This window comes from Macaca mulatta, chromosome 2, assembly GCF_049350105.2.
Source record: "Macaca mulatta isolate MMU2019108-1 chromosome 2, T2T-MMU8v2.0, whole genome shotgun sequence".
In the NCBI taxonomy this organism is placed as follows: domain Eukaryota; kingdom Metazoa; phylum Chordata; class Mammalia; order Primates; family Cercopithecidae; genus Macaca; species Macaca mulatta.
In genome coordinates, this window is record NC_133407.1 from 156,312,410 (window position 1) to 156,334,233 (window position 21,824).

General features: G+C 47.2%; 1 protein-coding gene and 1 long non-coding RNA gene across 5 annotated transcripts in view; one reads left to right on the plus strand and one right to left on the minus strand.

Annotated features, from left to right (window-relative positions):
• Positions 1 to 21,824, minus strand: part of PODXL2 (podocalyxin like 2) — a 43,512-nt gene that overhangs the window by 17,061 nt on the left and 4,627 nt on the right. For 2 of the 4 annotated variants that reach the window (XM_077993679.1, XM_077993678.1), the window contains exon 2: positions 16,218 to 16,493. In XM_077993679.1, coding sequence (XP_077849805.1) covers positions 16,218 to 16,493 — 276 coding nt within the window. Of the gene's footprint in view, positions 1 to 16,217; positions 16,497 to 21,824 lie in introns of all 4 variants that reach the window. The other 2 variants (XM_015130085.3, XM_028844536.2) reach the window with 1 other exon arrangement.
• Positions 15,304 to 21,211, plus strand: LOC144339355 (uncharacterized). The gene is made up of 2 exons (XR_013414329.1): positions 15,304 to 17,108; positions 19,045 to 21,211. It is a non-coding gene; the product is annotated as an uncharacterized LOC144339355 (long non-coding RNA).

The following is a 21,824-nucleotide window of genomic DNA, read 5'->3' on the forward strand; positions in this document are numbered from 1 at the left end:
TCCTTGGTCAGTGCTTATTCCACAGGCTGCATCTATTTTCTCTATGCTAAAGTCTCCCAAATTTACATCTTCTCCAGAGCTCCTCGCTTTTTTCCAGCCTCTCACTCCAGTGACTTGACAAATCAGTAAACACTTGCTCACTAGCACTTGGAATCAGCAGTCCTTTTCCACTTTCTTACCAGTGCTCAAGATCTAAAATTATTCCTTTTCTTTTTACTGTGTGGTCTCAGTTCCACTGCTTATCAGCTGTATGATCTTGGACATGTTGCTTAACCTCCACATGTCTCCCTTTCCTTAAGCGTAAAATAACAGTGGTACCTGCCACACAGAGCTGTGGTCAGGGTTCAGTGAGGTGACCCTGTGCACAGTCCACAGAGTAAACACTCAGTTAACTGTGGGGGGTCCTCCGCCTCCTCCTGCTTTTATTATTATTATTATTTGAGACAGAGTCTCGCTCTGTTGCCCAGGCTGGAATGCAGTGTTGTGATCTTGGCTCACTGCAACCTCCACCTTCCAGGTTCAAGCAATTCTCCTGCCTCAGCCTCTAGAGAAGCTGGGATTACAGGCACCCACCACCATGCCTGGCTAATTTTTGTATTATGGCTGGGCATGGTGGCTCATGCCTGTAATCCCAGCACTTTGGGAGGCCAAGGGGGTGGATCACCTGGGGTCAGGAGTTCAAGACCAGCCTGGCCAACACAGTGAAACCCCGTCTCTACTAAAAATACAAAAATCAGCCAGGTGTGGTGGTAGGTGCCTGAAATCCCAGCTGCTTGGGAGGCTGAGGCACGAGAATCACTTGAACCTGGGAGGCAGAGGTTCCAGTGAGCCGAGATTGCACCACTGCACTCCAGCCTGGGTGACAGAGTGAGACTCTGTCTCAAAAAAAAAAAAAAAAAAGAGAAAGAAAAATTTGTATTTTTAGTAGAGACGGGGTTTTGCCATGTTGGCCAGGCTGTTCTCAAACTCCTGACTTCAGGTGGATCCGCCCACCTTCGCCCTCCAAAGTGCTGGGATTATAGGCATAAGCCACCGCGCCTGGCCATCTGCCTGCCATTATTATTATTAAAGGAGTTATTACCTGGTAAAATCATAACAGGAAAAGTAGAAGTGTTCTCCACAGAATGAGGAGCAGCATAAACACTTGAGTTTTTATTTTTCATTTTTTATACTGAATGTAACTAAAGCCTAAGCACTTGAGTTTTAAGTCAAAGAAAATCCAGGAAAAAGGGTAGGGCAGGAGGGGATTGGTCATCTGTTGACAAGTGTAAATATGATCTTAATATTACAAATGTCTCTTAAAATAGAAGCAGAATTACTGGGAGGCCTGATGGGAGCACACACTAGGAACCAGTGGGGTAAGGGGCGTCTGTGTGGGCAGCTGCAGGGCAAACACCAGCAATGTGAAAGCAGGGGTCCCAGGAGAGAGCCCGTAAGACTGGATCCAAATGTGAGTTGAGAATAAAGAGTGAAGAAGCCAGGCTTTACCCAAGAGCAGAGCCAGTCCACAGAGTAAACACTCAGTTAACTTCTTACGATTCACTAAGAAGATACAGCATCGGCCGGGCGCGGTGGCTCAAGCCTGTAATCCCAGCACTTTGGGAGGCTGAGACGGGCGGATCACGAGGTCAGGAGACTGAGATCATCCTGGCTAACACGGTGAAACCCCGTCTCTACTCAAAAGAATAAAAAATCAAGCCGGGCAAGGTGGTGGGCGCCTGTAGTCCCAGATACTCGGGAGGCTGAGGCAGGAGAATGGTGTGAACCCGGGAGGCGGAGCTTACAGTGAGCCCAGATGGTGCCACTGCACTCCAGCCTGGGCGACAGAGCGAGACTTCTTTTAAAAAAAAAATAATAAAAATAAAAAAGAAGATACAGCATCACGTCCACAATATGCCTGCCAAAAATGCAGAGCCCGAATCTGACCATGGGAAAATTTGAGACAAACTAAAATTGAGGGGCAATCTACAAAATAACTGGCCTATACTCCAACAATGTCAAGGTCATGAAAGACAAAGAAAGACTAGAGGGTTTTCCAGAATAAAAAAGACAAAAGAGACATGCTGACTAAATGCAGTACATGATTCTGGACCAGACAGTGGACTATGAAATTCTGCTCTTTTTTTCTTTTGCTATAAAAGACACTATTGGGAAAACTGGCAAAGTTTGAATAAAGTTTGTAATTACAGAAGCATATTATATCAGTGTTAATTTCCTGATTTTGATCATCCTGCTGTGGTTTTTGGCAGAATGCTTTGTTCCTAAGAAATGCACACTGAAGTATTTGGAGCAAAGGAGTAACTGCAACTTACCATCAAATGGTTCAGCAAGAAGTACAGATCTGCGTCTCCATATGCATACATGCACACATATACAGTGACAAAGCAAATGCAGCAAAGCGTTAATAATGGGGGAATCTGAGCAAGGGGTGGATGGAATTATTCTTGCAACTTTTCTGTAAATTGAAATTTTTTTTAAATAAGGAGTAACAGAGAGAGTGTGCACATGTGAGAGAGACTTTCTTTTTTTTTTTTTTTTTTTTTTTTTGAGATGGAGTCTTGCTCTGTCACCCAGGCTGGACTGCAGTGCCATGATCTTGGCTCACTGCAACCCCCACCTCCTGGGTTCAAGCAATTCTCCTGCCTCACCCTCCTGAGTAGCTGGGACTACAGGCGCACGCCACCATGCCCAGCTAATTTTTTGTACTTTTAGTAGAGACGGAGTTTCACCATGTTGGTCAGGCTGGTCCTGATCTCTTGACCTCGTGATCCGCCTGCCTTGGCGTCCCAAAGTACTGGGCTTACAGGAGTGAGCCCCTGCACCCGTCCTGAGACACTGACTTTCACTACAAGCCAGTGAACACGCTTGAGCTGTCAAGAGGGGAACAGAAATATGGCAAGGGACAGGGCAGGCTATCCTGGCTGAGAGCGCAGAGCCCTGTGGCAGGAAGGAGCCACACCGCCCTGAAGCAGGTAAGACAGTCTTGAGAGACAGGGAGGAAGGTGCTTTTCCCACTCACGTGTCCAAGGAATACAGATCAGGCTTCCAGGAACTCGTTGTGTTGAGAGGGGAGAGGAAGCCTCAGCAGGCACTTTGGAGGTGAAAAAGGATCAAATCGACAATGGAAGAAGAGAAACAAAGAAGTGAAGCTGAGCAGGAAAAGGAGGGAGATGGAGATGAGGAGAGTAAAGAGAGGGGATAGGCAAGAGGAGAGGGAGGAGAGAGGGGACAACGACAGGGCTCCCTGCCCTCCCAGCCCGCCCTCAGTGACCCAGGGCAAGTCCTTGACACCCGCACCCTCAGCCCTGCTGCTGCGGACAGCTGTGATTCCAGAGGGAGGGTCTGACCAGCTGAGCGCTCCAGGGAATACCTTCCTACTCCATCCACTTTAGGCTCAGGAGAGAGGTTCCTCCATGAAGGCCTTTTAGTTTGTAGCCAAACCCCAAAAGCATGTCTGGGACCAAGGTGTACCTCCAGAGCCCCACACCTGGACACAGGTGTAAGCAAGCAGAGTCGCCCGGGAGACACACTGGAGACACGTGGAAGTCTAAGGGCTGGTTCCATGGACTTGTCCCTGTCGTCAGGAAGAGCTGGGGCACTGAAGGATGAGAAAGGTCATCCAAGACTCAGGCCCTCCAGGGAGAGGCTCGGGCTGGGCCTGAGAGCATGGGAAGCCACGAGTGTCTAAGCTGCAGCTCGGAAGTCACCTAGGGCTGTCCCCCTCACTGCACAGGAGAGCCCTGGAGCACCTCCTGGATTGACTGCAGGATAACCTTAGGCTCCTGGGCTCCTGACCCTCCTGGAACTACTGGGAATGGCACTGTGAAGTCACAGCTCCCCCTGGTGGCTCTACACAGAAACCACATGTTCCCCAGAGCCCTCAGAACAGTTGGGTCTCCAAATCCCAGACTTGGGGATTTTACAGGTAGACAGAGGCCCTGCAAGAGCAAAGGGCCCATCTCTCGCCTTTTCCAGATGAGGGAGCACAGGAGGGGAGGATACTTGCTCTAAGTTGTGATATTAGACTTGTCACAGTTGTAAAGTTGTAAGACTCTTAGACTCTTGTGTGGTTAAAGCCAGTGTCTTTTGACACATCCTGGTCATTTAGTCCAGCACCCAGGCTTGGCTTGGGATGCTAGACAGGAGCAAGCTGACAAGCAGAATCATGACCTCTTCCCAGTCTGCCCGCATCTTTGTGGCCACAGCCAGCCTCCTTAAAGCTGGGCTTGACTCATGAGAGTGGTTGGCGTTAAGAGCCCCAGGCCAAGCTTCAGGGTTCTGCAGGCACGGGCTGGAATTCTGGGTGGACACTTGCCTCCGTGTGCCGCACACCCACCCCTCCATGATGTGAGGCTAATACCTCTGGTTGTTACAAAGATGAAGTGGCATCAGGAATGCAAAACACCCACCCCACAGAAGGCACACTTTCCTTCTGTCACCCTCCATGTTCTCTGCTCCTCTCAGCATCCACACAGCCCAGCTCACGGCAGGTGTATCCGTGGTTAGGGTCAGGGTCCTAACATGGGAAGGGACCACAGGAGGCTACCTGATGAGGCCTCAGCCCTCTGGCAGACATCGGTGAGTCTAGAGAAGATGAGCTGGCAATTATCTTCAAGAATATGGCTGGGTCTCTTTAGAGAGGCATTTCTGTGTTATTGACTTACCCCTATACCCCCATTTACCTAAACCCAGCTGTGATGGTTCCTTTACAACTCAAGTCCATCTCTGTTTCATCTGTTAAGTGAGCAGCACCTGCTAGCATTGCCTTCACAGGAAACAATGTACATAGTCTCTTAGTTGCCCCCAAACCTAGCCTCTTTTCTTGGGGCTAAGCAACTGTAATTATTCTTTATTCTCAACCTTCCTATTTTCATCCTTCCCTTATGAAAACTCTGGATTCACCACAGTGGTTTTTTTGTATGTTTGTTTGTTTGTTTGTTTTGAGATAGGGTCTCGGTTTGTCGCCCAGGCTGGAGTGCAATGGAACGATCTCAGCTCACTGCAACCTCCGCCTCCTGGGTTCAAGTGATTCTCCTGCCTTAGCCTCCCAAGTAGCTGGGATTAAAGCACCCGCAACCACATCTGGCTAATTTTTGTATTTTTAGTAGAGACGGGGTTTCACCATATTGGTCAGGCTGGTCTCGAACCCCTGACCTCAGGTGATCCACCCGCCTTGGCCTCCCAAAGTGTTGGGATTATGGGCGTGAGCCACTGTGCCCAGCCTCACCACAGTTTTAAGAGTGTTACAAAATCAGCACAGGGGGTACACAATAAACATTTGCTGAATGAACTATTGAAAACTGAACAAGATTCACTAACTTGAGACTAACTGATGCAAAATGTAAAGGGGTTTCTCCACTCCGGTGGCACTACTGTCATTTATCACAGCTGGTAAGGTCAGCTCTCCCACGCCCCCTGTGATGGGTCGGTGCTGGCTCAAATGCAGCTCCAGTTCACCCTGATGAAGCACCAGGCCTGGGTCCCCCAGGCCTTATTTGTCCCCTTTCTTTTAAACTCATTATGGTGCTGGCTTTGTTCCCTAAATAGATCATTTTTTCCTCCTATATTTCATCACAGTTCTGTATAGGTTTCTTTCCCCAATTTATCAAGGTCACACTGGATGTTTCTTCTGTCTCTCAGGGCAGCCATAACCCCAGGGATGAACTTCAGCACAGGCTGAAATATCAATGAACAGGCAAAAGGGCCAGAGTCCTTGAAAGATCACCTTAAATGTCCCTTTAGGTTAATGTCAAGTCACTGAAAATTGTCCCCTGGCTTCAAACTACTTTTTGATAGTCGACCTCAATAGTCATCAAAGAAATATAAAGTAAACTGCAAAATGCCAGTCTTTGGACTACCAACCTGACAAGTATATGTATACATTCAAGGTCATTCATGCCTAGTATTGGAAGGGTGCAAGATGGGAAGGAAAGCAGGTCACATTTCTGGAGGGCTACTGAGTCATAGGAACGAGAAGCTTTAAAGACAAATATTCTGAACCTATAATCTCACTTCTGGAAAGGTACCCTAAGGAGACGATTAGGGATGCTCACAGTCATGTGGCTTCATAGATCCCCATCATGGCACAGTCCATGTAACAGAAGACTGGGGTCCAGCACCCACACTGCAGGGGACTGCCCAAAGAAATGACAGACCTGCCTTATATTGGGAGACCATGGCAGCCTTGAACAGGCTGCAGAGCTGTGTGTGCTGGCTTGGAAAGAGGTTTCTAAGTGAAACAGCAAGATGTGTACACCACAGTGTCCACTATTGTCCATTTTTTTGTAAAAGTATATTTTATATATGGCCTACAAAGGAAAAAAAAAAAGTCCAGAAAGAGCTAGGCACAATGGCTCATGCCTGTAATCCCAGCACTTTGGTAGACCGAGGCAGGTGGATCTCCTGAGGTTTGGAGTTCAAGACCAGCCTGGCCAACATGGCGAAACCCCGGCTCTACTAAAAATACAAAAATTAGCCGGGGGTGGTGGCACATGCCTGCAGCCCCAGCTCTCAGGAGGAAGAGACAGGAGAATTGCTTGAACCTGGGAGACAGAGGTTGCAGTGAGCCAAGACTGCACCAGTGCACTCCAGCCTGGGCGACAGGGCAAGACTCCATCTCAAAAAAAAAAAAAAAAATTAGCTGGGCGTAGGGACACATGACTGTAATCCCAGCCACTCAGGAGACAGAATCGCTTGAACCCATGCAGCGGAGGTTGCAGTGAGCCGAGATCACACCACTGCACTCCAGCCTGGACAAAGAGTGAGATTGTCTCAAAAAAAAAAAAAAAAATGTCCAGAAAGAGATAGTCCAAAACGTTAACATTCACTGACTCTGAATGACTGGATCATAGGTGATTTTTATTTTCTTCTTTTAGTTGCAGTTTTAAATTTTTATATGTTGATATGTATTACTAGCATAGAACAAGAATGACAAGGCTTTTGTTTTGGTGGCTAAGTAAAAGTGCTCTCTTTGTTGCTCTGTTCACAGGCTCCACAGCTATCAGCCCATCCTAAGGATATGGACACGCCTGATGTGTGTGCAATGACCCAGAAGGTCAAATCATTCTACAGCAGACACAATCACGACAAGGCTTTGCTGTACAGGAACCACTTCCAGGTCCCAGCAGACAGCTGCTCCGTTGGTCTGCTTTCTCCAAAATTGATTACAGCAATGATAATTAAAGTAGCCTAATGAAGGACTTTGTATTGAGGGGAGCAGCAGGTCTTCAAGTAGAACTCAGATTTGAGATTTAGTTTTGCCACTGTGTCATTTAGAGCCACTTTTAAATCTCTCTAAGCCGGCTTCTCTAGCTGTAAAACAGTGATATAATCATGCCTGCTTTTACAGATTTCATCAGGTTGCTGTGAGGTTAAAAAAAAATCCAAGTGGGCCGCGTGCGGTGGCTCACGCCTGTAATCCCAGCACTTTGGGAGGCCGAGGCAGGCAGATCACGAGGTCAGGAGATCGAGACCATCCTGGTTAACACGGTGAAACCCCCTCTCTACTAAAAAATACAAAAATTAGCCGGGCGTGGTGGCGGGCACCTGTAGTCCCAGCTACTCAGGAGGCTGAGGCAGGAGAATGGTATGAACCCAGGAGGCGGAGCTTGCAGTGAGCCGAGATTGCGCCACTGCACTCCAGCCTGGGCGACAGAGCAAGACTCCATCTCAAAAAAAAAAAAAAGAAATCCAAGTGAAAATGACATATAGGCACTTTATGAGTGTTCCCTACTCAAGTGCAGTACTGTTGTCTCATGCTCTCTTTCTGTTAATAGCACCTCAATTCTACTCTGGGGGACACTCCTCCTCTCTTTTTGGTTTGGAATGTCCCCTGGCTTCAGGGACAGCTCAACATGGGCGTGGATAGTCAAATTCCATCCCCAAGCTCCGGACTCAGCGAGATCATCCAGAGACTGTTCCTGAAGTGATGGGAAGGCAGATCTCCCTTTCTGCAGGGTGCTGAGTAATAGGACGACAGTGTGCAGCTACTGGGGCTCTCCAAGCCAGCACCCAGGACCAGCCTGCCTGAGAACGAAGCCAGCAAGGGAAAGCCGAGCACGACTGATGGGGCAGGGCAGGCTCCAGCACGTGGAGGGCGGCACGTGGAGGGCGGCACGCTGAGTGCTGGAGCAGGAAGCCCATTCCTGGATCCCCGTTCTTCAGCCAATAAAGTCCCCTTTTATCACACAGGCCTGTGAGCCCATCTGAGTGGGGTATCTAGGACTTGCCAACCCCAAAGATTAAAGTGTTTCTTGCAGAACACTTTAATTTGCTCACTCACTAGGAAAATTAAAACTGCATGCAAGACAATTTCCTTAAGGAGCTTAGAAAATGAAAGGGCTGGAGGGGACAGTGGGGACAGTCTCGAATGAGTAGGTAACCTGACAGACTGCTCCTAATCATTAATAATTGTGCATGAATTAACTGATCAGGCTGTAACTTCGCTTGATGCTAGCTGGTGGAGCAGCAATTCGCATTCCATGTCTTTTTCCCTGCTTTGTTGAGGCCGCTCTTTTCACTTGAAATGTCATAGAATCATAATATTTTCAAGCTGGAAACATTTTAATCTATTATTCCCAGGTCTCATTTTGCAGATGAAGAGACTGAAGCCAACATTAGAAAAGCAACCCACTCAAGGTCACACTGTTCATTATCCACCAAGCAGAAACTCCACCAGCTGTTTTTCCCACTGGGGCTGGGGACCATCACTACAGATGGAGAAGGAAGCCATCAGCTCTACCTGAGGCCCAACACACTAGAAATGGGATGTATGACAAAGTCCTAGTAACAGAATGGACTGGTTTCCTGTCTCACATGTGCCATCAATGTGCTCCCTTGGCAAGAAGCTAGGCCCAGGGCATCAGTGCTCAGGGACACCAACTCCAGATTCGGCTCTGTCACACACAAGCTGTGTGGCCTTGGGCAAAGGTCTGAACCTCCCTTGGCCCGGCTCACCATCTGTCAAGCAAAGAGAATAACTGCCACCTGGCTGAGCTCACAGAGTGGTTGTGAAGTTCAAATGAGCTAACTCAAAATTCTCTGGAGCCCGGCATGGTGGCTCACGCCTGCAATCCCAGCACTTTCGGTGGCCAAGACGGGCAGATCACGAGGTCAGGAGATCGAGACCAGCCTGGCCAACATGGTGAAACTCTGTCTCCACTAAAAATACAAAAATTAGCTGGGCATAGTGGCGCACCCCTGTAATCCCAGCTACTCGGGAGGCTGAGGCAGGAGAATCACTTGAACCTGGGAGGCGGAGGTTGCAGTGAGCCAAGATCGCGCCATTGCACTCCAGCTTGGGCAATAGAGTGAGACTTTGTCTCAAAAACAAAAAAATTCTATGGAAAAATGGTGATAAGTACCATACAGAATATGACATTAGTGCTAGTCTCTAGTAAAATCACTGTGCTGAGAGGTGACATGACAGAGCAGAGAGGCTTTGGAGTGTAACAACTTGGGTTTGAATCCTGATTGTTACATTGACTTGCTGGGCTGTAAATTCAAACTCCCTAAGCCTCAGGTTTGCTTATCAGCTAAATGGAAGTAAGAATATATACTTAAACATTTTTCAGTGGAGGTTAAATAAGAACCCACAACCCCTAACATAGTGCTAGGCACATACCTAGTGTTGAATACATGAACTGATGTCACAATTATTAAAAGGGTACTTGATCTGAGATTGACCTGTTTGCAGCATAGTTTTCAACAATCCCTGCTACTGCTGCACGCAGTTCAATGTCCCTAATAGCCATGTTAGGATAGCACTTGGTACAGTCACTCTGGACTCTGCAGGACTCCCGACCCAGGCAGGCCTCTCAAGGTTCCTTTGTGTTCCTCCAACCCCCAAGAGGTGATCCACCTCCTTCTCCCCAAGAACCCCTAGACAGAAGCCTGTGACTCTGGTGTACAAGAGCAGAAGAGAATAGTGGGGTGGGGCACGCCACTGTCCCCTGGGCTGCCTCCTAGACCAGCCTATTTGCTGTCAGCCTGCCACCTTAGCCACTTTCTTTCCTCTGTCATGTCCTAATCACGTGCCATCAAGGTGCTGCGAGAAAACAGAAGCAGAGGTGAGTGACTAGCCTGATTTCAGGGCCACTGCCAGTACATGGAGATGTCCCCTCTGGGCAGATGAATTAGAAAAAGGTGCTCCTCCCACCCAGCCCATGGCCTGATGGGCAGGGCGTATGCTGGACTTCAGCTCCAACTCCCATGCTCGGTCAGGAGCCCTGGACAGGGCACCACCAGCATGACCACGTGCAGTGGTCCTGATCACTGGGGAGAGCTGGCAAAAGCCTCTTGAAGCTAGCCCTCTTGAGCTAGGTGCTGAAGGTAAATACACCTCCACTAGGACATCGGGATGGAGAAGAGCTTCCCAAGCAGATGGGACAAGAGGAAGAAGTGCATCATAGGCTTAGGGAATAGGCCAGGCTGTTGTCAGTGAGAAGACACTGACTCTAGATCCAGCTCCATTACATCCAAACCATGTGCCCTTGGGCAAAGCACCCCACTTCCCCATACCTCAGTTCAACTCTGCCAAGCAAGGAAGAGAACAAGCTGATGATGAGCTAATCAGATGCATGCTGGAGCAGGGAAGGAGAAGAGGCTGGGGAAGGCTGGGGCCGGAATGTCAAGAGCATTTTCTGCCATGCTAAGAAGTTTAGCCTTTAACCTGTGAGCACTGGGGTTTGAGAAGGGGTTTCTTCGCTAGTCTGTTTGAGAAGATGGGAAACTCTAGTTTTTTCACAAGATCATGGTTAGGTGGTATGGAGAAGAGACTGACCTGAGGAAATGTAAGGGCTGTGGTCAAGTGGACAAGTCTGGAGAAGAGCAATGAGGAACAGGACTGAAGCAGCTCTCCTCCCTGCCACTCCCTGGCCTCTCACCCTTCTCCCTTCCCTTCCCCAGCCTCCCACCCTCCCCCCCTGCACCTCCTCTGCCTCCTGCCCTCCTCCCTGTACCTCCCTAGCCTCCTGCCCATCCTGAGTAGGGCGACTGGTATCCCCACCTCACAGCCATGCCATGTGCAGCTGTGGTGAGGACTAGAGACGATGGAGGCAAAGGCCTACGCATGGCTCATATTGAATGAATGAGAGCTATTTTTATTCTTATGAGACCTAGGGAAGCCAATGGGGGAGGAAGAGACATGAACTGAAAGAAAAAGAAAGGGAAACGAATTCCCTGGGAAGCGGGGAGGACAACAAATTGAGCTCATCAAGGCTTCAGGGCTCTTCACTGTGGTCCTGAGGCCAAGGCTCTCTGTGTGACTGCTTACCCCACACTTGACGCTCAACAGTCTCAACAAAAGGAAAAGGCCAGACAAAGACCCAAGAATTGTCTGGTACAATGTAAAAGTTTCTTTTAAATCATTTCTTGGCCAAGCACAGTGGCTCACACCTGTAATCACAATACCTTGGGAGGCTGAGGTGGGTGGATCACTTGAGGTCAGGAGTTCGGTCAGCCTGGGCAACACGGTAAAACCCATCTCTACTAAAATTACAAAAATTAGCTGGGTGTGGTGGCACGCCTGTAATCCCAGTTACCAGGGAGTCTGAAGCAGGAGGATCACTTGAACCTCAGAGGCAGAGATTGCAGTAAGCAGAGATCACACCACTGCATTCCAGCCTGGGCAAGAGTGAGACTCTGTCTGAAAACAACAACAGCAACAAAATACCATTTATTTAAAATGATAAGAGGACAGATTTATCAATGGATGCTGCCATGACAACAGATGATCTGTGTGGAGAAAATAAATTAGATCCTTATCTTACACCATACACAAAAATAAATTATAGCTAGATTGGACTTAAATGTAAAAAATTAAGCTAAAGAATAGAAGGGGCCAGGCGTGGTAGCTCACACCTGTAATCCCAGCACTTTGGGAGCCTGAGGCAGGTGGATCGCTTGAGCCCAGGCGTTCAAGACCAGCCTGGGCAACATGGCAAAACCCCATCTCTACCAAAAAACAGAAAAATTAACCAGGCATGGTGGGGTACACCAGTAGTCCCAACTACTTGGGAGGCTGAAGCAGGAGGATCGATTGAGCTCAGGAGGTCAAGGCTGCAGTGAGCTAAGATTGTGCTGCTGCACTCCAGCCTGAGGTAAGAGCGAGACCCTGTGTCCAAAAAATAAAAACAATTTTTAAAAAAGAATTTACATTAAAAAAAGAATAGAAGGAAGAAAGGTGCATGTATCTCAAGGGCAGAAAGTATTTTCTAATCATAAAGTAAAGACAAACACATAAAAACATTTTAAAAGAAGTAATTTTGCTGGGTGCAGTGGCTCACAACTGTAATTCCAACACTTTGGGAGGCTGAGGTGGGTGGATTACTTGAGGTCGGGAGTTTGAAACCAGCTGGCCAACATGGTGAAACCCCATCTCTACTAAAAATACAAAATTTGCTGGGTGTGGTGGCATGTGCCTATAATCCCAGCTACTTGGGAAGCTGAGGTAGGAGAATTGCTTGAATTTGGGAGGCAGAGGTTGCAGTGAGCTAAGATCACACCATTGCACTCCAGCTTGGGTGACTAGAGTGAAACTCCATCTCAAAGAAAAAAAAAAGTAATTTTAAGCTCATAAAATATTTAATTTCTTTACGCCAAAAATTATAATCAAAATAAAAGCAGTTGACAAACTGGAAAAATGTTTTCTATGTATGTCAGAGGAAAGTTAGTACCCTTTTTCAGATTTGTACAGGGATAAGAAAAAATTAAAGACTCAATAGAAAAAAATAGAAAAGTAATAATAATAGCTAATACTCACAGAGCACTTAACAATGTGCCAAGCACTGAGTTAAGTGCTCGAAATATATGATGGTGTGTGAACCCCACAACCCTGTGAGGTGGGTATATGATTATCTCCAATTCCTAGATGGGAAACTGAGGCTTAGGGTAAGTTACTCACAAAAAATTGTGTCACTGTTAAATGACAGCGCTGGAGCCTTCCTGACTCCAAGGCCTGTTCTCTTAACTACACTGTGCTTCAAATAAAAAAGAAGAGTGATAAGTGGTCGCTATTTTTTTTCTATATATAATGAATGTACATATATATTTTGTACATATATGAGTTAAAATTTACTAGAATCAAAGGCCATTATAATTTTTCCTATCAAATTGACAAGGGAAAGACAGAACATTTGGTGGGGGATGCGGTGTTCATTCTCTCGGTCTCCTCCAGTATCTGGCCACCTCTTTACACCACTTTCCCTGCAGGCTCCCATCTTCATCCCTTCCCTGGTCTCCCTGTGCCTAGAGATGGTAAGCACTCAGCTGCTGCTAGCCACAGATCCTTTGGTGGTTCACCCGTATCCAGCCCATACCTTCATAAATCTGCTGCTTTATAAACAAATTCTCCTTAGATTGTCTTAATTTGATTGTGTCTTCTGTTTCTGTGTGGGATGCTGACTGATACATCTTTTTTTTTTTTTTTTCTGAGATGGAGTCTTGCTCTGTCCCGCAGGCTGGAGTGCAGTGGTGCAATCTCAGCTCACTGCAACCTCCGCCTCCCAGGTTCAAGCAATCCTCCTGCCTCAGCCTCCTAAGTAGCTAGGATTACAGGCGTCCACCACCACACCTGGCTAATTTTTGTATTTTTAGTAGAGACGGGGTTACACCATGTTGGCCAGGCTGGTCTCAAACTCCGGACCTCATGATCTGCCCACCTCAAACTCCCAAAGTGCTGGGATTACAGGCGTGAGCCACCATGCCCAGCCCTGATACATATTTTGACTTACCAATTTTATTCCAGAAATTAATCCTAAGGAAACAACCAGGAAGTTGTGAAAATGTATAAGGATATTTGTCGCAGCATTAAAACTGAAGACAACCTAAGTATTCAACAGTAGGGAACCAGTTTAATAAATTTGATGACCCACATGATGAAATATTATGTAGTTGTTAAAAATCAGGGCTGGGCACAGTGGCTCACGCCTGTAATCCCAGCAGTTTGGGAGGCTGAGGCGGGCAAATCACCTGAGGTCGGGAGTTCGAGATTAGACTGACCAACACGGAGAAACCCTGTCTCTACTAAAAAAAATACAAAATTATTCAGGCATGGTGGCACATGCCTATAATCTCAGCTACTCAGGAGGCTGAGACAGGAGAATCACTTGAATTCGGGAGGCAGAGTTTGCAGTGAGCCAAGATGGCGCCATTGCACTCCAGCCTGGGCAACAAGAGCAAAACTCTGTCTCAAGAAAAAAAAAAAAAAAAATCAGGTTACAAGCTGGGCAAAGTGGCCCACAGCTATAATCTGAGCACTTTGGGAGGCCAAGGGAGGAGGATCACTTGAGCCCAGGAGTTCAAGACCAGCCTGGGCAACATAGCAAGACCCCATCACTACAAAAAAATGAAAAAATTAGTCAGGCGTGGTGGCACGTTTTTGGTCCCTGCTACCTATGAGGCTGAGGTGGGAGGATCGCTTGAGCCCAGGAGTTCGAGGTTACAGTGAGCTATGATCGCACCTGAACAATGGAGCAAAACCTCAACTCTAAACATAAATAAATAAATAATAACATGTTGGCCGGGAGAGGTGGCTCGCACCTGTAATCCCAGCACTTTGGGAGGCTGAGGCGGGCAGATCACTTGAGGTCAGGAGTTAGAGACCAGTCTGGCCAACATGGTGAAACCCTGTCTTTATTAAAAATACAAAAATTAGCTGGGTGTGGTGGTGTATGCCTGTAATCCCAGCTACTCAGGAGGCTGAGGCAGGAGAATCACTTGAACTCGGGAGACGAAGGTTGCAGTGAGCCAAGGTCACGCCACTGCATTCCAGCCTGGGTGACAGAGCGAGACTCCATCTCAAAAAAAGTAAAATAAATAAATAATAACATGTTTAAAAATCAGGTTACAAATGGATATTTAACAATGCAGAAATATACTTATGAAATATATTGAGTGAAAACAAAATGTTCTTGCGAATCCTATTTTGAATATAAAAGTGAACGATGTATCCCCAAACTACTAATGGTAATTATCTTTTAATTATCAGGTTATGGGTGGTTTTTATTTTCTTCTTTTTTTTTTGAGACAGATTTTTGTTCTTGTCGCCCAGGCTGGAGTGCAGTGGTGCGATCTCAGCTCACTGCAACCTCCACCTCCCGGGTTCAAGCAATTCTCCTGCCTCTGCCTCCTGAGTAGATGGGATTACAGGTGTCTGCCACCATGCCCAGCTAATTTTTGTATTTTTAGTAGAGATGGGATTTCACCATGTTGGCCAGGCTCATCTCAAACTCCTGACCCCAAGTGATCCACCCACCTCAGTCTCCCAAAGTGCTGGGATTACAGATGAGAGCCACCACACCCAGCCTTATTTTCTTCTTTGTATTATTTTTGTGCGTTTTAGATTTTCTACAATGTTCATGTGTTCTTTCATAATTAGAAAAAGTATATCCAATAAATATTATCTGATTTAAAAAGAAACATTAAGGTTAAGTTCTGTAACACCTTGCCCCATGTGCACACACAATCACACCAATTCCTCAGTCCCTGCTGAGAGATGGGCCCCTGCTGGCCCAGGACATTGGTGGAGCGGCTATGGCTGGCAGCGCTGCCTGCAAGCTCCTGCACATCTGCATCAGCGTCAGCTTATGGCGGTGGGCATTCAGCCCGGAGCCCTAGGCCTCAGGCTTACTTCAGGACACAAATGTTCACCAGCTGGGCTCTGTAAACCCAAACACCAGCTCTGGTGCATGACTGAGGGAAGGGCAGTTAGAATGCCTCAACTGCTAGTCGGATAGACTCAAGGAAACACGGATCAGCTGACCTCGTGGCAATCTTCAACAGAGATAGCATAGAGCAGTAGGGAAAAACAAAACAATGAGCCCCAGGGCTTGGAAAGCCATAGGTCTGAATCATGACTGAGCATCTGAGCCGCTGTTTGACCTCAGGCCAGCTTTTAACCTCTCAGTCTCAGTGTTTTCTTGTCTACAAGGGGGGGTCATATTACTTATCTCTCAGGTTATAAGCATCGGATTGAATTAAATGAGCACAGAATAAAGGCTCCCTAAACAGTGGTTAATATTAAAGAGAAAGGGCCGCCTGGGCCTGTGAGACACTCAGGGTCCCAGAGCCTTAGCTCTGATGTGCAGGTAAACAGCAGCAGCATGGTAAAAACTGTAGGGAGAGAGAAGAGATGGTTCTGGCAAGGAAATGGTCACCTGGTGTTTTGCCTAGACACTTGGCTGGCACTCAACACATGCTCTGTCGGTAAGAAGAGCTACCTGCAGTGGGTCCCAGGTCCAGACTTGAGTCATTCAGCTCTTCCTCCTCTTCCCAGAAGTACTGTGGTGGCTGCAGAATCCGAGACTCTTCACTCTCTTCGCTGGGGAAGCCTGAGCCAGGGGCTCCCAGCCCAGCTCCCAGGCCCATAGTCTCACTAGGCTCCTCTGAGTCCAGTGGCTCCAAGCCAGTGGGCAGCAGGAGGTCTAGCAGGGAGGTGGAGGTGAGGCCCTCTGGGCCAGGCTCATCAGACCCAGCAGCACAGGCACCCAGGAACGCTCCTGTGCAGACATAAAAGCCAGACAATCAGGGGAGGCAAGAGAAGACAAAGACTGGTGCCAGGTTAGAGCATGTCTCAAATGACAAAGGTCCTGGGGAGGGGGGACTTCAGTGGACACTCCCGAACACCCAGAGGCTTTGCGGGAATTCCGAGACGCTGTTTTCATTTCAAAAAGGCCAAATCGCTGAGACTTCCCTATGGCAGGGGCAAGGGGAGACAGATGGAGACAGGCAGGGGAGAGAGAGGAATCACTGAGTCAGCGTTCCACTGCGCATGTTCTCACTCAGAAAGCGCCTCCTGAGTACTCCCTCTCTGCTGGCAATTGTGCTGCATGTTTGGGGCTATAAACAGAAGTGAAGACAGGGCCCATGCTTTTAAGGACCTAGCTGTATGATTGGATGAACATGGTGTTCCCCAGGCTTCCATCCTTGGCTGAAATTTCTCCAAAACTGAATTAAGAATATGATTTGTATTTCAGCAATACAGTATCCTGAATATAGTCTTTAGTTTTTTTATTTATGATTTTTTTTGAGATGGACTCTTGCTCTGTTGCCCAGGCTGGAGTACAGTGGTACAATCTCGGCTCACTGCAATCTCCGCCTCCCAGGTTCAAGTGATTCTCTTGCCTCAGCCCCCCGAGCAGCTGGGATTACAGGTGCCCACCACCACGCCCAGCTAATTTTTGTATTTTTAGTACAGACAGGGTTTCGCCATGTTGGTCAGGCTGGTTTTGAACTCCTGACCTCAAGTGATCTGCCCTCCTCAGCCTCCCAAAGTGCTGGCATTACAGGCATGCGCCACTGAGCCCAGCCTCTAAACGTAGTCTTTTAAAAAACCACGTGAGGTCACACAGTTCAAACCCAACCCAGTGCTGGTAATTTGATGTATTTGTTTAGAATCTTGGGTTCTCTCTCTCCTAATTTACCAAAACAAGCAAATAAATGGACAGGAAAACAAATTAAAGGAGGCCTTCTTCCTCTTCTTTCACTCTCATTCTTTAAGGACAGGAATATAGCCCTATTTGCCAGTTTCACAACTTAATCTCTAACTTAATGACCTAACCACACAAATTACTAACTTGCTGTGAGGCTCCTGGAAAGCTGCTCAAGACCTCTGGGTCTCAGTCTCCTCACTAGAAAGGCAAGGAAGCTAAATGAAATGACCTCTGAATTATTTTCTAAGACTAACATTTAAGGATCTAGGGAACAGGGAATTTCACAGTCTTCCTCTTGCTCTACACCAGATGCCTACTGTGACCTGACTTGACTGTAGTGCATGGCAATTTTTAGTGATGTTTACAATAAAAATAGAGCTAATATTATTGGTGCCATGTGCTTTGCTGAGCAGGCCCTAAGCTTGATATGTGCCAATACTGTGACTGGCCACTGAAAAAAAATGAGCGTTTCAGACTGTCCTGTGAGTCTGGGTATGAGGGAGTCTGTGCACACCGTGCACCAGCCAGACAACTCACAGCCAAGAACGCAACATCCAGCCATAGGGGTGTATTCTGGGTTGTGTGGATGGCGGACAGGGAGTAGAGACTCCAGGGGAAGATAGTCAGGCCTTGAGGTCAGAGACAGGAAGATGTTCTATAACAGGAGAGAAAGGCTGGTACCAGGAAATAGGTTACACTCTGGCTTCTCTGGCTGAGCAACTTCATCACCACCAGCCTTGCTCTACTCTTCTGTGTAATAAGGACAGCACTTCCTACCATGCCTCCAGTGTGAGGGGCACCAAATGAGGTAATTCCTGAGCCATGTGTGAAAGCTGCTCTACAAAGAGCTTCACAAACCAAAGTATTCTACAAATATTGTGTTATTATCCTTTATAAAAAACAGAGACCTGTGAAGTTCATGGCCTGGGGAAAAAAATTTTAAAAGACACCATGGTATCTTCAAATACATTAAAAGGTTGATGTGAATAAGAAGATCAGAGTGATTCTATGTGGCCTCAAAGCCAACGCTGGGGCTAAGGAGGCATCAGAGCCTTAGCATCTGACCAGGGCTAGTAACATCTGTGCCAACCTTTAAGATCCCGTAAAGCTCTGTCTCTCAATAAAATAATTCACACGTCCAACTCTGAGCTTTAGAAAGTACCATCATAACTAGAGGGTGGGGCTGGGTGCAGTGGCTCACACCTATAAATCCCAGCAGTTTGGGAGGCCGAGGCGGGAGGATCACTTGAGGTCAGGAGGTTGAGACAAGCCTGGCCAATATGGCAAAACCCATCTCTTCTAAAACACAAAAACTAGCTGGGCGTAGTGGCACACGCATATAGTCTCCAGCTACTCAGGAGGCTAAGGCAGGAGAATCGCTTGAATCCCGAAGGCACAGGTTGCAGTGAACCAAGATGGTGCCATTGCACTCCAGCCTGGGCGACAGAGCAAGACTCTGTCAAAAAAATAAAAATAAAAAAATAACTAAAGGGCGGGCATGCTGTGACCCTGGGCAGGTGGGAGGCACTGCTGTGTTGCCAATGCTCCTGAGGACTGCTCACAGGAGAATGCCTTCTGCCAAGTCCAAACCAAGAAGCCATCACACCCCATCCAGAATGTCTTCTGTTCGCCTCGGCACCACGTCCATGGTCAAAGATTCTGCTTCCAGGTAGGCCCTGGCTCCATGAAGCTGAAGCCATGTTCCCGGAGCCTGTGTCTGAATCCCTGACTCAAACAGAGAAACAACCATCTCATATTTTGTGGTTTCTTTGAGCCAAAGGCATTTAAAAGCCAGAGAAAGCCAAGACAATCAATTTTGGGTCCACTCCCCTTGAAGTTCCCCTTTGTTCCTGGGAGAGGATGAATTAAGAATATTGGATTCCCTCTAGCCCAGACTTTCCCATGACCTCTTCCACTCTAATTTCCTCTTTCCATCATAGGGGGACCCTAAGCTACTCTTGGATTTTTTCCTAGCCCAAATATTACAGAAGAAAGCAGTATCTATCCCCTACTAGATAGATGGGAAAGAGACAGTGTGCCAAGTCCTACCACAAAACAGAACCTTCTTAAGGTTCTTCCTGAGAGGGGTTATCCAATGATGTCCCAATTAATAACCTACAATAACACACATCTTTGCAATGAGACTTTGTAGCTCCTCCCATCAAGAGATGAAATCTAATTCTCCACTCCTTGAATCTGAGCTACCTTTGTGAGTTACTACACAAGACAACGCAGGAGAAAAGATGATGTGCCATTTCCAAGGCTAGGCCTCAAGATACCTTGAATGCTTCCATTCTCTCAGGATTTTGCTCAAGGCTATCCTTCAGGAAAACGGGAGCCCATGCAGAAGACAGCCAGGTCAGCTCAGTGTCCTAGCTGAAGTCCCAAAGTGAGAGAGCCAGACAAGACCGGCAAAGGTGATAAACAGTTGATGACAAACTTGAAGGAGTTCAGCTGAGACCAGAACCACCCAGCTGATTGCAGCCTAAATTGCCAAACTACAGAATCATGAGCTAAATAAATGGCTACTGTTTAAATCCAAAGCTTTCAAACAAACCAGCATGGAATCACCATGAGGGCTTGTTAAAACAGAGACTGTTAAGCCCACCCTAGAGTTCTGAATCCAGTTGGTCTGTGATGGGGTCCAACAATTTGCATTTCTAGCAAGTTCCCAGGTGATGCTTCTGGTCCAGGGATCAGATCTCGAGAATTGAGAATCTGAAACCACTAAATTTTGGGGTGATTTATTACACAGAAATAGCCAACTGATACATTAAGAAAAATTATAAATCGAGTTCTCCTTTTGGATCAGAGTAGTGTTTAAATGGTTAAATTCCATTCATTCATTCATCCATTCTTCAACCGAAAAGCCTTTATTAAATGCTTTTTTGGACTAGGCATGATCCAAGGCTATGTTGCTACAGAAATAAGAAAGATATAGTCCCTGCCCCCAGAAGGGTCAGTTTCTACTATAGAGACCAGCAAGAAAACAAATCATTATGCAATAGTGTACCAGTGACCATATAACTCTGTTTGAGCCACAGGGTTAGTAGGGCAGGGAGAGAGATCTCAAAGTTAGCTACTAACAGAGCTGCTCATGGCACTGTACTGACTGTGCTCAGTACACTGTGAAGGAGAAAGGAGGCTGGAGGAAATAACAGCACCGGGAGCTCAGGAACATGTGTTCAGTTTCCCATTCTCTAGGGTAGACAACCATGCCACTCAGGGGGGCACATGGCTGAAATGCCCCACACTTCACGATAAAGAAAATAGCAGGGAAGATATAGAAACATAAGTGTGTAGACATGAGAGACGCCTCCATTAGAATTACAGTCCTCATAGTGCTTCACCGCTGGAAGAAAAAGAGAGCTCTTTTACAAACCCCTAGCATTTCCCCCTGCACCCATCTGTCCCGCACACTGCCCTCTAATCAGCACTGCTCAGACTGAAATGTATGTTAGTCACCCGAGTCTGCTGACACAGTAGGTGTGAGTGATACTGCTGGTCCCTGGATCACACTTTGAGTGACAACGCTCAGAGAGGTCTTTTTATTGATTTTATTTTTTCATTTTTATTTATTTTTGAGTTTCACTCTTGTTGCCCAGGCTGGAGCGCAATGGCGCATTCTTGGCTCACTGCAACCTCCGCCTCTCGGGTTCAAGTGATTCTCCTGCCTCAGCCTTCTGAGTAGCTGGGATTATAGGCGCCTGCCACCACACCCAGCTTATTTTTTTGTGTGTATTTTTAGTAGAGACTTAGTTTCACCATGTTGGCCAGGCTGGTCTCGAACTCCTGACCTCAGGTGATCTGTCCACCTCGGCCTCCCAAAGTGCTGGGATTACAGGTGTGAGTCACTGCGCCTGGTCAACTTTTTTTTTTTTTTTTTTTTTTTTTTTTTTTGGAGATGGAGTTTCTCTCTTGTTGCCCAGGCTGGAGTGCAATGGCGCCATCTCAGCTCACTGCAACCTTCACCTCCCGAGTTCAAGCGATTCTCCTGTCTCAGCCTCCGGAGTAGCTGGGATTACAGGCATGTGCCACCATGCCTGGCTAATTTTGTATTTTTAGTAGAGACGGGGTGTCACCATGTTGGTCAGGCTGGTCTCAAACTCCTGACGTCAAGTAATCCGCCCACCTTGGCCTCCCAGAATGCTGGGATTATAGGCGTGAGCCACCACACCCGGCCAAGAGGTCTTTTTAAAATGCAAATCTGGTTCTATCATTCTATCATACAGGTCAGATCCTTTGAAAAGGCAGAGAAGGCTCTCATAAACTGACCATTACCTCCTCTCCCCTCTCTGTCCCCACCTTCCCCAATCATACTCTATGCTTCAGACAAACTGACTACCTGCAATTTCCAGAACACAGCCGTCTCTTTTGCCTTTGGGTCTTTGCACA